Here is a 24,020-nt window from a genome sequence, read left to right as displayed (position 1 = left end):
GGCAAAATAATGTTTTTGATTAAGTTTTATTTAATTTGTAACTTTATGTGCTCTAGTGTACTCCCATGCCCATGTGCTATCATGATTTCACTAAGGTGGTCAACTAACCGCACAATGACAGGTCATGCTCACAGCAATTTGCAGCTCTACTGCCTTAACTTTATCATTATCTTACCTATGAGTCTGTGTTACATTAAGTTGCGTCTGACCTTTTGATGGAGTTCTCTGCTTGGTTTCTCCGATTTTTCATGATTTGAAAGGTTGCTAATTCTTGGTAAAATGTTGCAGTGGCACAAATTACAATAAATTGCCTCCGATCCATCAGCAGCCTTTTGTAGCCATACAATTTTTTCCTCCCATTTGTTATTGTACTTACGATTGCTTTTCGTAACAAGCTTTCCATTTCTTCGACATGGCCATGGGTGTTGATAATACATGATTTATAAAAACAGCCGAGGGTGTCACAGTTTCACCAAAAACGTTATTACCTAAAGAAAGTACACTTCACAGTTGATTTGAGCTCAGAGCTCCGAGGCAAACTGGATTCGGACACACCGTGTTGTCGACTTGCCAGTTTGGCACCTTCTTGCCCAGACTCAGTTAGCGGCAGAAATATTGCCAAGTACAACTGACCAAAAAACATTTTTCTTAAAGGGAAATGTTTTAGGAAAAGGGTGGCATGTAATTTTAGTGTAGAAAATTTTTATCAGGTAAAAAAGCAAGGAAAAAGCCAAATGAATTTTCTCAAGCCAGCCAAATTGGAGAAAAAAGCCGATTTTCTGGAATTTAGCTCAGAAAAAGCCAGTCTGGTGACCGTGCTATATAAGCGCGCGGAAGGCTGGGGGCGCGCCATCAGTTCTGTGAGCGCGCGGAAGGCTGGAGGCGCGCCATCAGTTCTGTGAGCGCGCGGAAGGCTGGGGGCGCGCCATCAGTTCTGTAAGCGCGCCCATGTGATTGGAAGGGGCCGCGCCCCGCTCTCGCCACCGCCGCGCTGGAGCGAGCGAAGCGACCGCGATTGCAGGCGGCCAGCACCCTCCAGCGGCCGAGGCGCCGCCAGCCGCAGCGTCGAGTTGGACTTCGAACACGCAGCTATAAATCGCCCGAGTCGAGTGAGAACAACGCGGGTAGCGGTTCCAGGTAGGTTCGGGGCTCTCGGGCCCCTGCCTTGCCTTGCCTGTCTCGGCGCAGTTGTGGGGAGAAGCGTGGCCCAACCGCACTTGTGCATTATAACACCATATTCCTGCGGCCTAGACACCAGCGAAGCCAGTGCTGGAATGTTTACTTGCTTGGTCATGCAACACAGTGGATGAATCTGTAACCTAAAGGAATCCAGAAGTGATGCTATTCAATTCGCCCAGCTCAGTAAACTCAATAAAATAAATACACTGTAACAATATTTTATTGAAAAAAAAGTAGATTCGATTTACCTCATTATTTCTCGTTTCTAATTGGAAACAGTAACCCTAGTCATATTTCAATTAGGAATGTAATTCCACATTTAAATTTAAAGTATTTTTCAATGGTGAATGCAAGCCTTAAACAAGAAGAGTGAAGCTATTAAACTATCTAGATGAAGTCGCACACTCAATGATTCAACAGCAGCTTCCCCTCTGCCATCCAATTTCTAATGGACTTTAGACCCATGAACACTACCTCACTACTTCATTTTTATTTTTCCACTATTTTATACTGTAACACTTACTATAAATCACAGGATTTTTCTCATGTATATTACTTTGTACTGTTGCCACAAAGGCAACAAATTTCATGACATATTCTGATTCTGAGATAAAATGCTGGACCAACTCAGCAGTCCTACATCATCTATGGAGAAGAAGAAACAGTCAGTGTTATTGGCTGTGACCCTACATCAGGACTCAATGTACATCCAAACATATATAATAAAGAAACTATCACAAATGCTAGAAGTCTGCATCCAATCTGTTTTTTTATGGTTATTAGTCCAATCTGGACTTCAGTGCTTTTCATTCATCCCTCCCACTCACCTTCCTCAATAAGTGAAAGAGCCCTGTGCCCCAAACTTAACTTTCTTCAGTTGTTTTGGTACATTTATTTCCATACTGCAGTGTTCTTTTAGTTATCACCAAGCTCTTTGTTGCTTGTTTTTTCTGTTACTATGGGTGAAAAATTTACTGTGCACTAAGTTGTGCTCCTGAATATTCTTGTAAATATGAGTTTTTGGTTCTTAGCCTTTTGAAACCACTTTAGACAAATTTTCATTGGGCCAAATGTAATTGATGGAAATGCACATCATTCACAACCACCAAGATTGAGTTGGGTTGCATTTTATGAGCAGGTCAGATGTGATGACATATGAGAAGTTCTGTTACCATGCTTTTTGTGTTCATAGATGAGTTTTTACGGTTTTTCTTAAACTTAAAACACCTCGTTATTTTATTTGTGAAAGTCTACATTCCTATGCTGTACTTTTCTAAGTATAGGGACGTGATAAAGGAGTTTGCAAATGTCCAAAGCCTGGCTGTATAGTTGACATAGACATAAATGGACTGAGCATTTGAACAGCTAAGTGGCAAATGGAATTTAATCTGGAGAATTGAAGTTGGAGGTGGGTGACGAGATTATATACATGAGGAAGGGTATTGAAAAGTGTAGTGGAACTAGTGGGGCTTAACAATTGTGTCTGTGTTTATTAAACATAGCAAAACAAATGGAAAAACTGGTTAAGAAAGTGTGCAGAAAGTTTTTCTTTGCTGGCTGAGGAATAGAATACAAGTACAGAAAGTTTGATATTAAACTTTTATAGGATACTTATTTGACCGTATCTTAAGTCCTGTGTTTTGTTCTGGGTATTACAGGAAAGAATTACAGTATTACAGCACAAAAAATGTTAGAGGACATTGGCAAAACTGGAAGTTTTTAGTTAAAGTATAGGAAGTGGAGAGGAGAGAGAAATAAAGTGTATTGAGTTAAGAGGGGTCTTCAGCAGTGAGATTTTTAAAAACAGGGGACATTGCTTTAAAATAACTGATAGGAGAAAAAGAGTGGAGATGAGCAAACAGATTTTCACCCAGAGGGCAGTGGTGCATGGAACCTGCTGATGGATGATTTGGTAGAGGCAGAATCTCCCATATTTTCTTTCAGAAGATATGACACCCCCCCCCCCCCCAGGGCAACAAATAGGTGTTAGTGGATGGTAATAGGTTGTATAGCTCTTTTTGATTGGCACATAGTTTGATTATGACATTAAACACTTTGGAGGATTGAGTCTGATTAGAATCTTGTCAAGCATTGTGATTTTAGAATTGTGTTAATGCCAGAGCCAAGGTGAAAATGATTAATCTACGAAAACATGAGAAATGGTATGAAATGAAATTAACTCTAAGGGCGTTGCCCATCAGTTTGTTTTGAGAGATACTAATTTGACAAACTGGAACAGATGTAACTCCGTCATATTTCAATTAATTCCCAGCTGTTGTGCCTTTGAATTTTTCAGCATGATTTTTAAGTATTGTCCAGATTGTGGCCAGAATTTAGAAGCTACTTTCAAGTTTTGTCCATCATGTGGTTTCAAGATACCCAAAGGAGAAAATGAGGAGGAAGTGCAGCCTGTTACCTTTCATTCCACCTCATCTTCAGGTACCTCCTCAGCTTCATTGTTTTCCCATATGAAGGCGGAAAGGCTGATTATTTTAGATCAGTGGGATAATGAGTTTCACTATGTAGTATCCAGATTACACCAGGGTTCTGTTCCTCACAAGTCTCGTAAGCTAGATATGAACATAAATAGTTGTGTTGGGAGACTGCGTTGACTCGGTGCCTGAATCTGTTCAGCACTCACAGTTCTACTTGGCTTTACCCAGCCATTAGTTGTTGCAGTCTGGTGGGAGGGCTGGAAGAAGGCATTTGGAGATGCCCCATTCCCATTCAACAGGCTGCAGTCTTGCGGCAGCCCCCCAATCCACTCTGTCAGGGTCTTTAAGTCAGGTATTCATAATCCGTGGAAGACTTGTATCTGAGGGACAACTATCCACAAAAATAACATTTTACATGTATTTTCCCCTCATTTTTTAAGTTACTAGTTGCCTCCTTTGTCTGATCTGTGAATATTAAATTAAGGAATTTTCTACCATTGCTGTCCATGTTGCTTGCTTTGACGCCTCTATCCCATTGTATTACTTTTTTGCAATGATTCTGACTCCCATTGCTATTCTCACTTCATCCTTTGTCTTCTTGACTTCCATCATACCTTCATTATACGACTGTAACTTTATTTTAACAATAATATACTTTCTTCCTTTGATACTCCGTCTTCATGGTTATGTTGAACTGCTCGAGCACTGGCATCTCTAAGCTATCTAAACTTGCATATTTAACTTTCTTTAACCAAGCTATCAAATAGAAGCATCACCTAATATCTTCAATCTTAAGTAGGTAATTTAAGTGGGCTTAATAAGTTCAAGTTTGTTGCTCTCCTACTCAATTAAGGAATTTTGTATGGCATCACAGGTGCCACCACCACTTCCCACCCCACATGCCCACATCCCCATCAAAAATAAACAGCCAATCATTCTTTGGAGAAATAATACTCTTAGATAATTATCTGGATACATGGTTAAGCGGCAGCAAGTGTTGAAATTTTATTTAGCACTTCTACAACCTATTTTGTGTTTGGTGTTTTCCACTCTCAACTAATTGGGTTCTTTGCTGCCAAAATTTTAAGCAGCAGCCTTACAGATCATTTACTTTGAAGCACAATAATCCAGTCTTTAAAAGTTGGTTCTTTTATTGTAATTTCAGCACAAACTGAGCCGAGTCCAAAAGCACCAAATTTAAAGTGCTCCCCTGTGAAATTAATCTCTCCCAAAAAAGAAATAGCTTCTCCTAAGAGAAAAAGAGAGAGTGACCTGAGCACTCAGAAATCCCCTGTCAAGTCACCACTTGGTAAGTTCTCACTATTGGAAGATCATGTACTTAACCAGATAAAGTGATGCTATATATACCATGAAGTTTTAATATATAGTTCAGTTTAAAACTTTTTGCTTCAAGTTATTTTGAATAATTTTGTTTCCTAAATACGGTTTCCAAAATTTCTACCAGGAATTTTGCTGTTGCAATCCAGACTAGAAAAAGCCTTTTTTTAAAAAATATGACTGTTGCTGGTTCGGATGATTCTGGATGAATGCATTTCCTGGAAAAATGTTGTTCTTTTAAACAAATCATAGGACTGTTGTAAATTAATAAGCATATGAACTTAGGATGCCTTTTTTCAACATGTTAAGATTTACTGGATCTACAGTTGAGATTTACTGGCAGTTTCCATGAGATGCCATTTTGTACAAGATGAGCTTAATTTGAGTTTATGCACATCAGTAAAAATTAATGTCTTATTTGAAATGAATTTAGTCATACAGTGTGGAAACAATGTATTTTCTCTTCCCTTCAGCTGCAAAAAGTCCAAAAGGAAAGCGGCAAAAGAATAATCCTTTGGAACTGAATATAGAAAATGAAATTCTGACTGATCAGAACAATAAAAAATGGAAACTTATCAGGCTTCTTTCTCAGCATGAAACTGAATCTGGGTTGTTCTATACAGGTATTTTACCACATATTTGCTGAGTAAAATGCATTCTGCTAGACCAATTGGTGTTTACTTTTACTTAAAAGTAATCCAATATCAACATTGATGTCTTAAGTGCTGACAGAACAAAGGCAGGGCTTTTTTCTTTTTGAAACAATTTGGAAATTACTATATTTTATTTGAAACATATCAAACTGTTATTGAAAGGTTCTCATAGATTCAGGAAAAACACTGAGCTTCATCTTTGGCCAATAAAACTAGTGAAGTAGTTGAAATTGTGCAGGTGATCATTGTGGGAATAACACTGACTTAATAAGTTTCAGGGTGGATGTCAAAAGACGTGGTTGGTGTTGAATTAGGAGAAGACAAATTTTATTTACAATATCATGAGACAGGATGTGGCAACTGTAGACTCGGAGCAGCAAATTTTGGTTAAGTTTACATTTGACAAGGGGTAAATTTTTCAAAAATGAAAATGGAGTTCGGGGCCAGTGGGTGTTCCAATAAAGGTGAAAGGAAAGGAGGGCAAGCCCAGAAAAGCTTAGAAATCAAGGGATATTGTTTCTTCGCTTATATGCTATGTCATATGATGTAGGCGATCATGGTCTTTCCATGATCATGATTGTTCAGAACAATTTTTCCTACAGAAGTGGTTTGCCATCACCTCCTTATGTGCATGCAGTGTCTTTTCAAAACGGGTGACCCCAGCCCATGTCAATATTCTTCAGAGACTGCCTGGTGTCAGTGGCCGCATAACCAGTGCTTGTGGTATGCACTAGCTGCTCGCATAATCATTCACCACCGGCTCCCATGACTTCATGTGATCCTGATTTTGGAGGGGGGGGGGGGCAAGCAGCTGTTACACCTTGCCCAAGGGTGACCTCCAGGTCAGCAGAGGGAAGGAGCACCTTATCCATCCTTTGGAAGAGACCTACTTCTACCCACCACCTTCAAGGGACATAGAGGGTTTGATAAAGAAAAATAAGAGCAGCTACAGAGTCTGTAAACAAGTGAGGCCCTTCAGAAGTGCAGAATGTATAGAGGACTTAAAATATCAACCCGTTGAACCAGTCTCTTCATTGCCTAAACAGTGTGCAACATCTTTGTAATTTTGCCTGTGTCCATTTCTGTCTTGTTGCATTTGACACTGAAATCTTCATTCAATCTTTCTTGCCTCTGACCTTAATTAATTCTTTATTTTATCGACTAATCCCCTCATAATCTATCCTCCATAAAGTTCAGTTAATCCAAAGGTCTACTCTCAACATCCTGAGTTGGGCCACATCTACATTATCTCCCTGTTCAACATTGTATAAAATTTAAACTCTTTTATAGGATTTCTGTTTAATTTCTGTCATTATGAATCACGCAACCCTCTCAAATACCTACGTACTTATAGTTCTCCAGCATTTTGTGTCTGATGCTTCTGATTCTGGACTTTTATGCATTCCTTTTTTTCATAATTGTCCTGTTGGTGATTGTATCCACAGTTACTAAAATATCTTGAGCTTTTTTCCCCAGATCTTCATATCATCCTCAAAGATGCTTTTTAAAGTATAGCACTAAGTTTTTGATCACTTAATTGGATTTTTTTGAGACTTTCAAATATCATATAGTTATACTGCACAGAAGTAGATCCTTCAGCCTAATTCAACCATACTATGTTGCTTATTGAAGTAGTCCCATTTGGCCGATCCCCTCTAAACCTTTCCTATCCATGTGGAAATGCCTATCAAAAGGCCCTTCGAGCATTGTAATTGTACCCACCTGTACCACTTCTCTAGTCGTTCATTTCCCATGTCTCTCTGTGTGGATAAAGGATGCTTCAAAATGTCCCTGTTTAAATTTCCCATTCTCTTCTAAAACTTGTATCCTTCAGTTTTAGTCATGCCTGCTCTGGGGAGGAAACTGTAATCATTCATGTTATCTCTGCCCATCAAGATTTAAATAAAACTTTGTAAGATCACCACTCATCCTCTTAAGATCTAGGGAGAAAAACCACAGTCTTTCTAGTCGGGATATAAATCAAGCTCTTCTCCCCACCCAGCTTCCCAATAAAATCCTTGTGAATCTTTTCTGACCATTTCCAGCTTACCAATATCCTGAGCAACCAGAGCTGCACGTGGTGCTTCAGGTGTAGTCACCTGATGCTACTCTGAAGTGCTTTAGGATGTCTCACTGTAATAATGATTTTAAATAAATGAAGCTTTCTCAATGTCTCATGATTCTGATTTTTGATATGAAGTCTATGGTTATTGCACTAGTTATGTAAGAATTTTGTTTTAACTGTTTCAGCACAACAAGTGACTGGATCCACACAGTGCAATTACATGGTTAAAGTGGTAAGTTGTAATTTGCCAAGCTTCCAAAGTTAGAATTTGTTGTTACAATCTCTAATACTGATGCTGTTGTTCATGTAAATGTGTTTCCAGGATGCAAAGGATGGTCGAATTTTTAATGAACAAATTTTTCTTCAGCGTGCTGCAAAGCCAGTTAAAGGTAAACAGCATAAACTGAGATGTCTTTAAAACAAAAAAACCATTTGATCTAGACTATAATTTGCAGCTTAATTACATGAATGTTTTAGTAAGAATAGATTAGTGAAAACCTTTTTGCTGCCACCCATTCTAAGCTATGTGTAGCTATCTTTGTGCACTCTACCTCTTGTATTAATCTTTAAAACGATCCCAGATTTCCCTTTTGCTTGATGGTAAATGAGCAAATGAGAAAAGAGTTTTCAGTCCTGCCCTCCTAAAGACTTGCTGCCTTTAGTGGATCATGAACTCAGTAATCATTGTCACATCTATATATTTCTAATTTTCATTCTCAATTACACTAAGCAAGCTACTTGTTAGTGGTCTGAATTTAATATAGTAATATAGTAAGAACTTAAATCGTTTAATTTAGTGCTTCTTTTTCTGTGTGGTATGTTACTTAAGAGCCTAGCTAACTACATCTTAATGGCCTGTCATAAGCCAGAAGGGTCATTATTTTAATACTCTCAGTCTGTTAATTAATAAAATTCCTGCATTTAAGGAATATATCGAGTTGATTAAGTAATTTACTGCTAACTTTATGGAAACCAATTTTATTAAAAAGCATTTCAACATGTCTGATTTTGCTTTGGCAGTTGACAAATGGGTGAAGTCTCATGTGATGACATTTCTGGGAATTCCAACTTGTATTAGCTTTGGATTTCATGAAAATGCTTACAGGTAGGTGCAGTAGGAAAAGTATGACAGTAGTTTGTCTTTAACGGTATCACAAATGTGGGTGTCAGATAAGCATCATACCTACAAGTATTATGATTGGCCGCATTTAGTTTTATTAACTTGTTTCTGTAACTTAGGGTAGTAGAAATGATGTGTACTTTTCCCCTTAGTCCCCTATAGTTCTGGCATGTTTATGCTACCCTTGTGACATTGCCTTCTCAGTCACAAAGCCATCTCTGATCACTCCCTTCTAGAGCACTCTATCCAAGTTCCTTATCCCCTCCCAACCTGACAATCCCCGGATAAAGCTCACCTAAATCAGTTCTTTCATATTCAGAATTTGAACTTTGGCTGTTATCCTTAAATTTGCCAAAATATTTAAAAAAATTTTGCCTAGGGTTCTCTGACCCTATTTTTATTTCTTTATTAAATTGTTTCTCCCCAGCTCCTATTACCTTTTTTCCTCTTGACCCTGTTTCTGCTAAACTATAAGCTGGATTTCTCCTCTATTCCCTCATCATAGTTCATTGTACTTGATCTTCATGAATTGTTTCCTTCAAACTTAATGTCATTTTTTTGTGGCAGAAATAAAGCCTTAATCCTACCATCTTGGAATTGTGTCTTTTGTTACCTCTAAGGTTATCTGTTCCAACACACTCCTGATTGGCCTTCACGTGCTACACTTTGTAATTAGAGTTATCAAGATCCCATTCGTCTTTCACCTTGCTGGCCTGTATTGGCCTCTAGTTTACAGCATTTTCGTTTGAAGTTTTTATCCTTGTTTGCAAATCAATTCATAGCCTATCCCTACCTTTAAATTTTCTCTATTCCTGCTACCTTTTGGCTATTTCAATTTCCAGTTTGGCTGATTGACTGTCCACAAATGTAATGACTTCATTTTTGGTGGCCATGTTCTCAGTCTATGTAAAACAACTTGGGAAATGTTGCAGTTGTTATTTGCTTGTGAAAACCAGTCCATAGATGTGTCAGCATAACAATCAAACCCAAGCCTCTAATTGGTCTTGCTATGATATGTAGTATAATTTTTCTGTGAGGCAAAGATAGATTTTTAAAGCACTAACAATTATTGAACTTCCTAGGGATTGATTGCAGAATCTTTGAAATTTTGTACTGGTTACACTTAGTCTCAAAATAATCAAAAATTGACAGATATTGAGTTGGGGTCCCTGCTTATTGTTCATTTTTCAGCTACCAGTCTCAGCTCGTAACAATTAAAACATTTAATACAGCTTAAACAAATCAGTAAGTATTTAATGTTGGATTATCTGATTTTAGCTAAAGCAATGATTGAATGTACCACACTTAGTTTCTTGTTCCTGGTCTAAGAATGGGAACAAATTCGAAGAAGGTTTCATGCATAATTAATCCAGAGATTCTGAAAGGCAGGGGTATTTTTCTCTTCCCTAGTGTTAAAATCTAACTGTGGCATGGCTGACACGCTAAGGGTTAAAGGTGCTTCCCCCGGATGTATATATCTGTTAATAGGAATATTTGTTTTGCTTAATCACAATCGAAATAAGCAAATAAGATTTTGAATGCATATAGTGATTGCAAATGTGTTCTGCCTCACTCTTCACATTACCTACTCTCAACAGGCACTGTTTTCACCAAATTCTTGAAAAGTGTCACCAAATTTCCTCCAGCAAAGCAAAATTTACTTATCTGAGTTAAGTAGGAGGAGGAGTAAGGTACTCAACTTTATGATATTTCCACACACTCGCACCGTTATAATAGAACTATAGATAGTTACATCTCAACACCTGCATGAATTTACTAAGGTCTCTGGTGTAGACAAAAGATTTCCTAGAAGCTTAATCAATTTAAAAGTTGCTGAGCCAAAGTAGGGAGCACTGAGACATGGCCGAAAACCTGGTTCAAGAAGGAAGTTCAGTGAATATCCAAAGAACAATGCATTGGCAGACCCTAACAAGCTTGTCATTTTTCCTCTTCTCTTGCCAGGAAAACTTTAAAGTGCAGTGAGCGAGAGCCATGCAGGAGGGAAAATAAAATACTGGTCATGTATGGTGTGCTAAAACAGAAGTAACTTTATTCTTTATTAAATTGCCAATCTTACTTCAAGACTTTCACTTTTTAACTTTTAAAGAAAATTGCTGTCAAACTTGTTTGCAATCAGTACAAGTTCATTTTGAAGGAAAAATCACCATCTGATAATCTAAGCATGCACTCCTTCACGATCTCAAATTTCTGCAGTTTGTAATAAAATCAAGTACAACTGTAGGATGTTCCAGTAGCTCTGTACTATATTTTCAACTATGTACATTTTACAGTTTTATCAACCATTATTGAATGTTTATTTAAATTGTTTTTCATTTTTTGTTTTAGATTCCTTGTATTTCCAGACATGGGTTACAGTTTGCAATCAATTGTTGAGAAAAACAAGAAACCTTTATCTGAAAAAGCAGTATTTCAACTAGCTTATAAAATTGTGAGTATTTCTTAAGCTTCTGTCCCCAGTTTAGACCAGTGTTATAGTTTTAACTAGTTTATTTCCTGTCTTCTATCAGATTGATGTGCTTGAATACATTCATGCAAATGAATATGTGCATGCAGACATAAAAGCAGAAAATATTTACGTGAACCCGAATGATCTAGAACAGGTAAGTAACATTTCAACAAATAGAATGATGAAACTTAAAAGACCTCTTAACTCTGGCTTTCATGCATATCAGATAGAAAATTAGTGGTGACACACTTTGGCTTAGTAGTGTTTTAACAATGAGCAATTGGGCCATATGAAGCACAGAAGTTTTGAGATTCGATTTAAAGGTTCTGATGAGATCATTAGTTGCAATCATATTAAACTATCAGCAGTATGGCTGAGGAAAATGACAAATTTTCCTCATTTTTAGTTGTTGAAAAGAGCTTGTATATATTGGATGAGTTTTATTATCTAATTTGCTGAAAACCTCCAGGCTATGTTAGTCTCACTGCTAAGATAATAAAAAATGAGTGTCATGGAAGATATTTAAAATATTATTTGGATCAATAATAATAATGAATTTGCTAATAGACTGTGCAGGATTTTAAACAACTGGCTGAAGAGGATTCAGACAACAGAGGAAATACACTCTATTGGTGCTTGCGCCCATGGCTTTTCTCCTCACCCGGATCCACCTATCACTTTCCAACTCTTGCTCCACCCTTTCCCCTCACCTTTATTTTTCAGTCCAGATGAAGGTTGTTAGCCCAAACCATTTACTGTCCATTTCCCTCCATAGATGCCTCCTGACCCACTGAAATCCTCCAGTGTTTTATTTGTTGCTGCAGATTCCAGCACCTGCACTCTCATGTTTACATTCGGCATGAAGTATCTCTACTACGCAAATAATTGGTTTTGGATCAATCAATCAAAGCATATACAAAATTGATAGAAAATGGTTTCATGCTGGATGACATTTCTCCTTGCCTATTGGTGTGCAAAATCATCACTTGGCATTGATTAGTTAAAAAAAAATGAATCCACAATATCAAGGAAAATACACTATTAATAGGAATGTCCATTATTTGCAATTGGGAGGTGCCAAGAATTGTCAACAATAAAGTTGATTCCTTTCTAATAATTAACTATAACAAAGGAAAGTAGGTGCTGCCATGTATTAATAGAACAGATTATTTAGGGATTGAAATTGTCCTGGATAAAATAGAAAATAAAAAAAAAGGGTAAATAAAAAAAATGTATGAATCTTTTTGAGCAATATTTTAAAAATGCTTTGTTGGCATGAATTGTTACTGACTCTATCCAATTCAGTATAGTTCCTTTTCACTGTATGAACTAAAGCTTAAAGCTTGTTGCTGTACGATGCAAATGTTTATGCATTTATTGCATCTCATTGGCATTTGTGTTTTTGTAATTTTAGTTATGTTAAGCTATTTGGTAATTAACTGCTGGATCAACTGTAGCACAAATTAGCATGAATTTTCTTTTCAGGTGTACCTGGCAGGTTACTCCTTTGCATTCAGGTACTGCCCTGATGGTAAGCATGTCGAATATAAAGAAGGGAGCAGAACACCACATGAGGGCACTGTGGAGCTGATCAGTGTGGATGCACACAAAGGAGCTGGTAATATGCAATTTGTTATGCTCTGTATGAGTTTCTAAACAGTAAACTCTTAACTATCTTTGGGTTATGTTCCAGAAAATTAGCAATTCCCAAAAACTGTGAATATGATTTTAATGAAAATACAGGAAAACTTCACTTGCTGATTAATCCTAAATCCACTCCTTAAATACAAAGTTCGAAGTAAATTTATTATCAAAGTGTAGCGGTGTGCTACACACAGCGCCGAAGTAACGACACGCAGTCGGTGAGTTGCAGTTGCAAAAGAGACTTATTCAAACTTCGCGGCCTTGCTTTAAAGCCTTCCTGTTCCCGCCCTCCGTGCGCGGGCTTTTCCCCTTGCTGGTGAAGAAAGCTTGGCGCCCTTTTTGGGGCCAGCCTCAATGCTGGCGCGTACCACTTTGTGAGCCAGTTCGAGTGCGCTGGGAAGTGGATCGCCACATAACCCGCCCCCCCAGAACCAGCGATACAACCCCCAATGTCTTCAGTCTCTGTTTGGGAGGTCTGCCTCTGCGCCGCGGTGCCTGAATCTCGACCGGCTGCACCAAGTCCACATGGTCCGGTTTGAGTCGGTCCACTGTGAAAACCTCTTTCCCCCCAATGTCCAGCACGAATGTGGACCCATTGTTTCTGATCACAGTAAACGGCTCCTCGTAGGGCCGTTGTAGCAGTGTCCAGTGTCCACCCCATCGTACAAAAACAAACTTACAGGTCTACAGGTCTTTGGGTACGCAGGTTGGTTTCTGCCCATGCTGTGAAGTGGGTATGGGGGCCAGGTTACTGAGTCTCTCACGTAGTCTGTCCAGGACTGCTGCGGGTTCTTCCCCTTGCTCCCTTGGGGCTGGTATGAACTCTCCTGGGATAACCAGGGGTGCGCCGTACACCAACTCGGCTGATGAGGTGTGCAGATCCTCTTTGGGCACCGTGCAGATTCCGAGCAGGACCCAGGGAAGCTCATCCACCCAGTTAGGCCCTTTGAGGCAGGTCATGTGAGCCGACTTCAGGTGACGGTGGAAATGCTCCACTAGCCCGTTTGACTGTGGGTGGTAGGCAGTTGTGTGGTGCAGCTGTGTCCCCAAAAGGCTGGCCATAGCTGACCACAGGCTGGAGGTAAACTGGGCGCCTCTGTCGGAGGTAATGTGGGCCGGTACACCAAAGCGAGATACCCAGGTTGCAGTCAATGCTTGGGCACAGGATTTGGAGGTGGTGTTGGTGAGCGGGACTGCCTCTGGCCATCTTGTGAACTGGTCTACGATAGTCAGGAGGTGCTGCGCTCCTCGTGACACTGGCAAGGGGCCTATGATATCCACATGAATGTGGTCGAAACGCTGGCGGGTGAGGTGGAACCGCTGCGGCAGGGCTTTGGTGTGCCGCTGCACCTTGGCTGTTTGGCAGTGTATGCACATTTTGGCCCATTCACTGACCTGCTTGCGGAGTCTGTACCAAACGAACCTGTTGGCTACCATCTGGATGGTTGTCCTGATGGAGGGGTGTGCTAAGTTGTGAATGGAGTTGAAAATGTGTCGCCGCCAGGCTGCTGGGATGATGGGGCGGGGTTGGCCAGTGGTGATGTCACAGAGTAGGGTCCTCTCACCTGGGCCTACGGGAAGGTCCTGGAGCTGCAAATTGGAGACTGCAGTTCTGTAACTAGGGATCTCCTCATCTGCCTGCTGCGCCTCCACCAGCGCTTCATAGTCTACCCCTTGGGACAGGGCTTGGATGGTAGGTCTGGAGAGAACGTCCGCCACGACGTTGTCCTTTCCTGAGGCATGCCGGACATCTGTCGTGTATTCGGAGATTTAGGATAGATGTCGCTGCTGGCGGGACAACCAGGGGTCAGATGCTTTCGTGAACGCAAAGGTAAGCGGTTTGTGGTCCGTGAACACAGTGAAGGGCCTACGGATTGCCAGGTATAGCGCCAACAGTTCCTGGTCGAAAACGCTGTATTTGCGCTTGGGTGGTTGTAGATGTTTGCTGAAGAACATCAGGGGTTGCCAGCGACCCTCAATGAGTTGTTCCAGCACTCCACCAACTGCCGTGTTGGATGCGTCCACTGTGAGGGCGGTAGGGACGTCCATTCTGGGGTGCACTAGCATCGTGGCGTTTGCCAAGGCTTCTTTGGTTTTAACGAAAGCGGCTGCAGACTCTTCGTCCCAGGTAATGTCCTTGCCCTTACCCGACACCAGGGTGAACAGGGGGCGCATGATTCAGGCTGCTGAGGGGAGGAAGCGGTGGTAGAAATTCACCATACCCATAAATTCCTGCAGGTCTTTGATTGTGTTGGGTCAGGGGAAGTGGCGGACCGCGTCTACCTTGGCGGGCAGAGGAGTTGCCCTGTCTTTAGTAATCCTGTGGCCCAGGAAGTCAATGGTGTCGAGCCCGAACTGGCATTTGGCCAGGTTGATTGTTAGGCCGTATTCACTCAGTCAGGCGTAGAGTTGACAGAGGTGGGACAGATGCTCCTAACGACTATTGCCGGCTACAAGGATGTCGTCTAAATAGATGAAAGCGAAGTCCAGGTCGCGTCCCACCACGTCCATTAACCGCTGGAACATCTGTGTGGCATTCTTTAGGCCAAACGGCATGCGGAGGAACTCAAGAAGGCCGAATGGGGTGATGAGTGCCGTTTTGGGGACGTCATCCAGATGCATCGGGATTTGATGGTATTCTCCAGACGAAGTCTACCTTGGAGAAGATCAATGCGCTGTGCAGGTTTGCTGCAAAGTCCTGAATGTGCGGCACACGGTAGCGGTCCAGTGTTGTAGCCTTGTTCAACCTGCAGTAGTCACCACAAGGTCTCCAGCCTGCTGTTGCTTTGGGCACCATGTACAGGGGGGAGGCCCATGGGCTGTCGGACCACTGTATGATCCCCAATTCCTCCATCCTCTTGAACTCCTCCTTCGCCAGTGGGAGCTTGTCCGGGGGAAGCCTTAGAGCACGGGTGTGGAGGGGTGGTCCCTGGGTCGGGATGTGGTGCTGTACTCAATGTCTGGGCATGGCTGCCGTGAACTGCGGTGCCAGAACCGATGGGAAATTCTCCAGGACTCTGGTGAAGTCGTTGTCGGACAGCGTGATGGCGTCTAGGTGTGGGGCCGGCAACTGGGCTTCACCCAGGGAGAGCGTTTGAAAGGTCTTGGTGTAGACCAGTCTCTTCCTGGGCAGGTCGACCAGTAGGCTGTGAGCTTGCAAAAAATCTGCTCCCAGGAGCAGTTGGGCTACGGTGGCCAGTGTGAAGTCCCACGGGAACCGGCTGGAGCCGAACTGTAGCCGCGCCGTACCTGTGCCGTAGGTCCTTACTGTGCTGCTGTTCGCGGCCCTCGGTGGGACCCAGTTCTCTGTTGCGGGTAACTCATCAGAGGTAAGACGCTGATCTCGGCTCTGGTGTTGACCAAAAAGTGGCATCCCGACCACTTGTCCCAGACATACAGGAGGCTATCCCGATGGCCAGCCACCGTAGCTGTCAGCAGTGGCTGGCCCTGGCGTTTCCCAGGAACTTGCAGGGCGGGCTACAGCGGCGTGGTTCTGCGCCCCACCGTTGGTGGTAGAAGCACCATTGTTCGTTGGTCTCCGCACCCCTGCCTCTGGGGTTAGTGGGCTCTGCTGCTGGGAGCGTGGCTTGGTGATCTGCAACGGACGCCCTACTCTTCTTGGCTTTCCACAGCACGTCTGCCCGGGCCGCCACCTTCCGGGGGACACTGTAATCCACGTCGGACAGCAGCAGGCGTATGTCCTCGGGCAGCTGCTCTAGGAACACCTACCCAAACATGAGGCAGGGTGTGTGTCCATCAGCCAGGGCCAGCATCTTGTTCATCAACGCCGACGGTGGCCTGTCTCCCAAACCATCCAGGTGCAGTAAGCGGGCAGCTCGCTCGCGCTGTGAGAGTCCAAAAGTCCTTATGAGCAAGGCTTTGAATTCTGTGTGTTTGCTGTCCTCCGGGGGCGACTGTATGAACTCCTCAACCTGGGCGGCTGTCTCCTGGTCAAGGGAGCTCACCACGTCGTAACGTGTGGAATCCTAGGTTATCTGCCAAATGTGGAATTGGGCTTCTGCTTGCTGGAACCATAGGTGAGGTTGCAGTGTCCAGAAGCTTGGCAGTTTTAATGAAACTGCATGAACAGATGCAGCATCGTTCATCTCCGGTCCAAATATTGTTTGGGCCGTCGGGGTCACCAATTGTAGCGGTGTGCTACACGCAGTTGGTGAGTTGCAGTTGCAAAACAGATTTATTCAAACTTCGCGGCCTCACTTTAAAGCCTTCCTGTTCCTGCTCTCCCTGGGCGGGAATGCTGTAGGGGGCGCTTATTCACAGTCCTGTCCCGCGCGCGGGCTTTTCCCCTTGCTGGTGAAGCAGACTTGGCGCCCTTTTTGGGGCCGGCCTCAATGCCGACGCGTGCCACTTTGTGAGCCGGTTCGAGTGCGCTGGGAAGTAGCTCACCACAAAAGTACTTTTTTGTCACCATATACTAAACACAAAGTGTTCATTACTACCTTGAGATTCATTTCCTTGCAGAAGAAAATTCACAGTAAGACAGAAGTAGAATAAAATTAATTTTAAAAAACTGCACACAAAGACTGACAACCAATGTGCAAATAATAAATAAACAATACTAAAAACATGAGTTGCAGAGCCCTGAAAATGAGTCTCTAGGTTTGGAATTATTTCAATGTTGTGGTGAAGTTACTCATGCTGATTCGGGAGACTAATGCTTGAAGGGTAATAACAGTTCCTGTACCTGGTGGTGTGGGACCTAAGGCTCCTGTACCTCTTTTCCGAGAACAACACTACGAAGAAAGTATGATCTAGATGGTGGGAATCCTTGATGATGGGTCTGCTTTGTTGTTCTGTGTAGATGTACTGAATGATGGGGAGGGCTTTACCTGTGATGGACTGAACTATATCACCTTTGTGATGGCATTTACGTGCTGATTCCTTGGTAATTCTGAGGAGTTTTGAGGTTAGCAACCTTCACTGCCTATTGAGGACTGACTGATGGACCTTTGCTTTCTTCCTCCTTGTCATCAATGATTAGCTAATTATTGATGACAAGGATGGAGAAATCAGAGGTTTTGCTGGTGGTAACTTGACTTTCTACATTAAAGTTGTCATTTTCTTTCCTCTTTTCAGTTTCAGTCCACTGTCTATATTGGCACTCATAAATGATTTTCTTTCAGGGACGTATTTGGAGCTACAAAGACAGTGGTATGGGGTGGTTATAAATGTGGGATGCAGAATAATTGAGCTGCATTTACTGCAATTCAATAAATTTTTTGGTGATTTCTACAGATGTGCTATCTTAGTTCATGCTTCTGGAATTGATGCAGATTTAGGAAGTTCTGCAATGTAATTGTGATGCACATTGCTCTAATTAATGTTGAAGTTTACACAACCACAGGATGTACATAAGCTTATTTTTGTTGCCCAGTTTTGTGTATAAATTCTTTAGTCAAATATGTAATGATTAAAAACTTGCAAACTTTTCAGGAATATGAACCAGGAGATCAAATTCATAGAAGCCATTACCAAAAAGTATGGATATGAATTCCTGGATTTGGATCTATGTCAGATTTAATTGTACTGCTATCAGGATTAAATAGTTTGCCACCAGCTGGCATCCAGTCACATAGTGGAAAATTTCTTTTGATGTTCTGCTAATTGTTTCTCTGTGGAACTTGACTAATATATGCAGCGGGTGGCCAATTGTTTGTTGATATAGATATTCAGCGTGGAATAGGCCCTTCCGGCCTTTGTAGCCGCACCGCCCAACAATCCCAATTTAACCCATACATTAATCATTTAACCCACTTTGGATTGTGGGAGGAAACTGGAGGACCTGGAGAAAATCCATGCATGTGAATTTGTACACACAGAATTCTCTATTGTCTTAATGATATAAATGGTCAATTACACAAACAATTTGTGTTAAATTTTGTAATAGTTTGTGGGCTAATTTAGACGTGTATAACACAATCATTGAGGGGGTTAAAATATGTGAAATAAATTTGAGGGTTGGAGATTATTCCATCGTTTGATAAAGATAATAAACTCATGGTATGCCATAGAAATTTCAAGAAGCTAACAGACCCACTTGTGTATTATAGGACCTTCCAGACGCAGTGATCTTGAAAACCTGGGTTATTGTATATTGAAGGCACTGTGTGGCTCGCTGCCTTGGTCTGATGATGTTGACTCCCCATATTCTGTTATGGAAACAAAACTGAAGTAAGTTAGCATGTAGTTAAACTTATCCTAATTACATATTTAGAGATGCAGTGCAGAATAGGCACTTCCAGCCCATGAGCTATATTGCCCATCAACCCCTGACTGCCCTGATTTAACCCTAACCTAATCACGGGGCAATTTACAATGATCACTTAACCCACACAGTATGTCTTTGGACTACAGGAGGAAACTGGGAAACCCAGAGAAAACCCATGTATTCCATGGAGAGGACGTGCAGACTCCTTGCACGTAATGTCGGAATTGAACTCTGATCCTGGCGTCCCAAGCTGTAATAGCATAGCACTTACCGCTAAGCTACTGTGGTGCCTATAATTAAAATAGCTTTGAGACTTAAGTATTTAAAAATTGAAATTGTTGGATTTGGAAAGGAGCTACAGTGGCTTATTTACATATGTGGGTAGCAAACTAAGGTACCGTAGTGATCAACATCAGAATATGTAAAAGTTAGTGCATTGAATCTTGAATCCAGGATTTCCAGATTCACTAAATTCTCTGGGTTGCTTGTAGAATGAGCAAAGTGGAAAATATCTTAATTTCATTCCACTGTTTGAAGTAACAATGTAACATGGCATAACTGGGAGAGGAAATTTAATTTTTTTAATATAGAAATTTAGGAATTAATATAGGAAATTTTTTAATATAGAAACCCTTTGAATGGTTTTGGAAAGATCTAATTGAAATAATGTGTTACTTCAGAAGTACAGATAAGCAATTTTTATGTGATATGGTATTTCACAGAAGGGATATACTTTGAGGACCACTACTTAATGGTAATATGCCCCTTTTAAGGCAGCAAATTAACCTTCATAAAAATAACTTTAACTTCATGGTTAATTGTGAATCAAGTGCCATTCAGAAGTCTAATACTTACTGAGGTGAGATCAAATAAAAGCCTATAATTTGTCATTTTTCTAGAATTAAATCATGAAAAGTTTTCCAAATTATAGTTGCTTCTCCATACTGATGAATTGTGTATTTTTTCTGTCATTAAGATGTACAAACTGACTTAAATTTTTTTGCACTAGATACAAGGATGACCTTCCAGGTTTCCTGAAGTCTTGCTTCAAGAAAAGAAAAATTCCAAGTAAGATGGGTTCTAGAAAAATTTGAATGTGTTTTTTTTTTAATTTAGTTGTGCCTGTGTGTGATCTAAGCTAGTGAAACAACCTGGAGTCCTGCATTCTCCAGTTTTACAGGTGTGTGTTGTGTGGTGTGGGAACTGTGTCCATATGGGCAAGTTGGAATGTTCCAACAGCAAGAATGGTTACTAACCAATGTTTTCTGCTTGTCAACCTGCTATTTCCCTGCCAAACAAAATTTACAAAGGTGCTGAGAGTGGAAATTGTGGTAGAATAGTGGGCTACTTACTAATTTGAAAGCAGTCTTTGTTTACCTTTTGCACATTGGCTGTGAAGATTTGAAGAAAAGCTTGTGCTAGCTCCTTTTGTCTGTGTACCTTTGTCATAGTCAGAAAAAAGATCTCATGAAGTTGTTGGAGCACTGAGGTTCAAAAGTACAAAGTAAATTTATTATCAAAGAACACATGTCACCATATACAACCCTGAGATTCACTTTCTTGCAGACATTCAGAGTAATACAAAGAAACACAATAGAATCAATGAAAAAGCCACACACAACAATGATGGACAAATAGACAATGGACAAGAGACGACAAAATGTGTAAATACAAAAAGAGAAAAGAAAATAGTAAATATATAAGCAATCAATATCAAGAGCATGAGATTAGAATCAGGTTTATTATTACCGGCATGTGACGTGAAATTTGTTAACTTAGCAACAGTAGTTCAGTGCAATACATAATATAGAAGAAGAAAAAAATAATAACTAAATCAATTACAGTATACGTGTTTTGAATAGATTTTGAAAAATGAGCAAAAACAGAAATACTGTGTATTTTTTTAAAAAGTAAGGTAGTGTCCAAGGGTTCAATGTCCATTTAGGAATTGGATGGCAGAGGGGAAGAAGCTGTTCCTGAATTGCTGTAGAGTCCTTGAAAGTAGTTCATAGATTGTGGAACCAGATGAGTGCTGCGGTAAATCAAGTAAAGTGACATTATCCCCTCTGGTTCAAGAGACTGATGGCTGTAGAATAACAACTGCTCCTGAACCTGGTGATGTGAATCCTGAGGCTCCTGTACTTCATTCCTGATGGCAGCAGTGAGAAAAGAGCGTGGCCCAGATGGTGAAGGTCCTTGATGATGGATGATGCTTTACTATGATATGCTCTGTGGCAAGGAGGACTTTACCCATGATGGATTGGGCTGTGTCAACCACTTTTTGTAGTCTTTTCCATTCAAGGGCATTGGTGTTTTCATACCTGACTGGTTGCATCACAGCCAGTACACTCTCCAGCATACATCTATTGAAGTTTGTCGAAGTTTTGGTTGATATGCCAAATCTTTGCAAACTTCTAAGGAAGTAGAGGCTCTGCCATGTCACCTTCGTAATGGCAGATACGTACTGGACCCAGGACAGATTCTCTGACATAACACCAAGAAATTTAAAGTTACTGATCCTCTCCACCTCTGATCCCCTCATGAAGACTGGCTTCTGTAGTCTATAATCAGTTCTTTGGTTTGGCTGACACTGAGTGAGGCTGTTGTCCCAAAATGTCCCAAGTAAACAGAGATTCCCAGCTATTTTCTCTTTAATTTTTGTTCATGGAGTTACCCTTCTCTGATGTTATAAACAAGAACAGCCAAAATGCACGTGTCTTATTTGCTACAGTTGATAGGCTCACATGTCCTCCTCTGTCAGTAGCATCTGAACTACTACCTACTAAATCATGTAATAATTTTGCATTCCTTTTACTGATAAAATTCATTAAGTTGTCAGTGTCTCTGCATCAGGTCAGAATTCAGTGTCATCTTTTCACTCAAAACTAATTTGGTTAAGATGACACAATTCAAGCCTATTGACTATAAAACTTTAGAAGAAATTGTGCTACACCTAAAATCATTCTCCTGTTCCTTTGATATTTTACCTACAACTTTTTTAAAAAATGTTTTTAGTTGCATGGCGCCAGACTTCTGCAAATGGTTAACACTTCTAACAAGCTGCTTCCCAAAAGCCCTGAAAACTGCAGATTTTAAGCCTGTTTTAAAATAAAATGCCTAGATGTCTCAGTAATTAATAACTACAGGCCTATATCAAACTTACCATGTTTAAGTAAAATAATTGAAAAGGTTGTTTATCAGCAACTTACAGCTTTCTGGCACTAAGCAACTGTATGATTTCAACACCACCATAATACTGAGACTGTTCTGTTCAAGGTTTTAAATGATATCCATTTCAACCATGATGCTCATGAAAAAATTTCAGTTTTGGTTTTACTGTATCTCAGTGCTGCTTTTGACACAGTTGGCCGTGTCATATTACTGGACAGACTGCAAAACAGCATGGGTCTTTCTGGTACAGGCCTAAAGTGGTTTAAATCTTCCTTACAGGATGGACTATTTTGTATTGATCGGTAGCTGTGTATCTGACTGAACAAAAATGACATGCAGTGTGCCTCAAGGGTCCATACTAGGACCTCTTCTGTTTAACATTCACATGCTTGTTCTAGCTCAAATCATGGTAAGCAACAAAATATCTTGCCTGAAATATGCGGATGACATTCAGATTTATATAATGGTGTCATCAAGTGACTTTGGTCCCATACAATCACTAAAAAATGTATTGAACATATCACTGATTGGTTGAGCCAAAGTTTCCTCCAGTTAAACAAAGACAAAATTGAAATAATTGTTTTTGGTGTCGAAAAAGAATGATTTAAAAATCAATGCTCACTTAGAATCCCTGTTGTTACAGACCACAAACCAAATCAGAAACCTTGGTGTTGTGACAGACTCCGACAGTTGCAAAGTCAGCCTACTATCATCTTAAAACTATAGCGAGAGTTTTATGTCTCAGCAAGATCTAGAAAAACATCCATTCGTTTATTTTTAGGAGGCTTGACTACTGTAATGGCATTTTCACAGGTCTCTGTAAAATAAATAAATAGATAATTCATCCCTCAGGCAGTTGCAGCTCATTCAGAATGCTGCTCCTAAAGTCGTCACTGAGACCAAGAAAGTAAAACACATCACTCCAGTTCTCAGATTATGACATTGGCTTCCTGTCCATCAGAGGAGTGACTTTAAAATATTACTACTGGTTTAGAAAGCACTCAATGGTCTAGGGCCAAAATACATCTCTGATCTCTTACTGCACTATGAACCTTGCTGAGCTCTCAGGTCATCTGGGGTGTGTCTTACTGTCTCCAGGGTCAAAACTAAACATGTTAAAGCAGCTTTTAGTTACTCTGCTCCACATCTGGAATAACCTTCCAGAGGGTCTGAAGGCTGCTCCAGTTTTAAGCTCTTTTAAATCAAGGCTTAAAATGTTTCTTTTTTAATTAGAATCTCCTACACTGTAACTTCTATTTATCATGTCTAATTTTTCTGTCATTTTATTCTCTTTTATATATTGTCTGAAATTTGATGTTTGATTTTTATATCTTGTTCTATGTAAAGCTCTTTCAACTGCTGGTGTTTGAAATGTACTATACAATAAATTTGCTTGCTTGTCCCTGATTAACCAATGGCCCAATCCACTGTTTCATAACCAAAGTTTTATGTGATTGCAATGTGATTATTTTGGTTGATTGATGGGATAAAGAACTTGTTAGGCAATGATCATGTGGGAATTTAGAACTTGGAGGTATAGGTTTGAATTGAGGGCTGTCTATGTTAGATGTAAATGATTTTTTTTTTGTTAAGGTTATAAATCTTTGGTATTAATGTTCTCTGTCGCAGGGAAATAAATTGAGCCTACAAGGCCGGGTGGAATTGGTCATGGTTTTGTTGATAAGTGGATTTGGCATGAGAGGACATGTGGCTTACTTT

At 40.7% G+C, this 24,020-nt stretch overlaps 1 protein-coding gene across 6 annotated transcripts in view; it reads left to right on the top strand.

The window, feature by feature from the left end:
- Positions 1-936: 936 nt before the first annotated feature.
- Positions 937-24,020, top strand: part of LOC132406793 (inactive serine/threonine-protein kinase VRK3-like) — a 130,405-nt gene continuing 107,321 nt past the window's right edge. For 2 of the 6 annotated variants that reach the window (XM_059992778.1, XM_059992779.1), the window contains exons 1-13: positions 937-1,137; positions 3,476-3,618; positions 4,780-4,923; positions 5,426-5,575; positions 7,856-7,902; positions 7,993-8,059; positions 8,691-8,775; positions 10,753-10,833; positions 11,137-11,239; positions 11,319-11,411; positions 12,743-12,875; positions 18,973-19,093; positions 20,140-20,198. In XM_059992778.1, the coding sequence (XP_059848761.1) occupies positions 3,477-3,618; positions 4,780-4,923; positions 5,426-5,575; positions 7,856-7,902; positions 7,993-8,059; positions 8,691-8,775; positions 10,753-10,833; positions 11,137-11,239; positions 11,319-11,411; positions 12,743-12,875; positions 18,973-19,093; positions 20,140-20,198 (1,225 nt within the window). In that variant the 5' untranslated portion in view covers positions 937-1,137; position 3,476. The remainder of the gene's footprint in view (positions 1,138-3,475; positions 3,619-4,779; positions 4,924-5,425; positions 5,576-7,855; positions 7,903-7,992; positions 8,060-8,690; positions 8,776-10,752; positions 10,834-11,136; positions 11,240-11,318; positions 11,412-12,742; positions 12,876-18,972; positions 19,094-20,139; positions 20,199-24,020) is intronic. The other 4 variants (XM_059992780.1, XM_059992782.1, XM_059992783.1 and 1 more) reach the window with 4 other exon arrangements.

This window comes from Hypanus sabinus, chromosome 17, assembly GCF_030144855.1.
Source record: "Hypanus sabinus isolate sHypSab1 chromosome 17, sHypSab1.hap1, whole genome shotgun sequence".
NCBI classification, from domain to species: domain Eukaryota; kingdom Metazoa; phylum Chordata; class Chondrichthyes; order Myliobatiformes; family Dasyatidae; genus Hypanus; species Hypanus sabinus.
The sequence above is the reverse complement of the archived record's forward strand: the minus strand, read 5'-3'. Positions and strand labels throughout refer to the sequence as shown.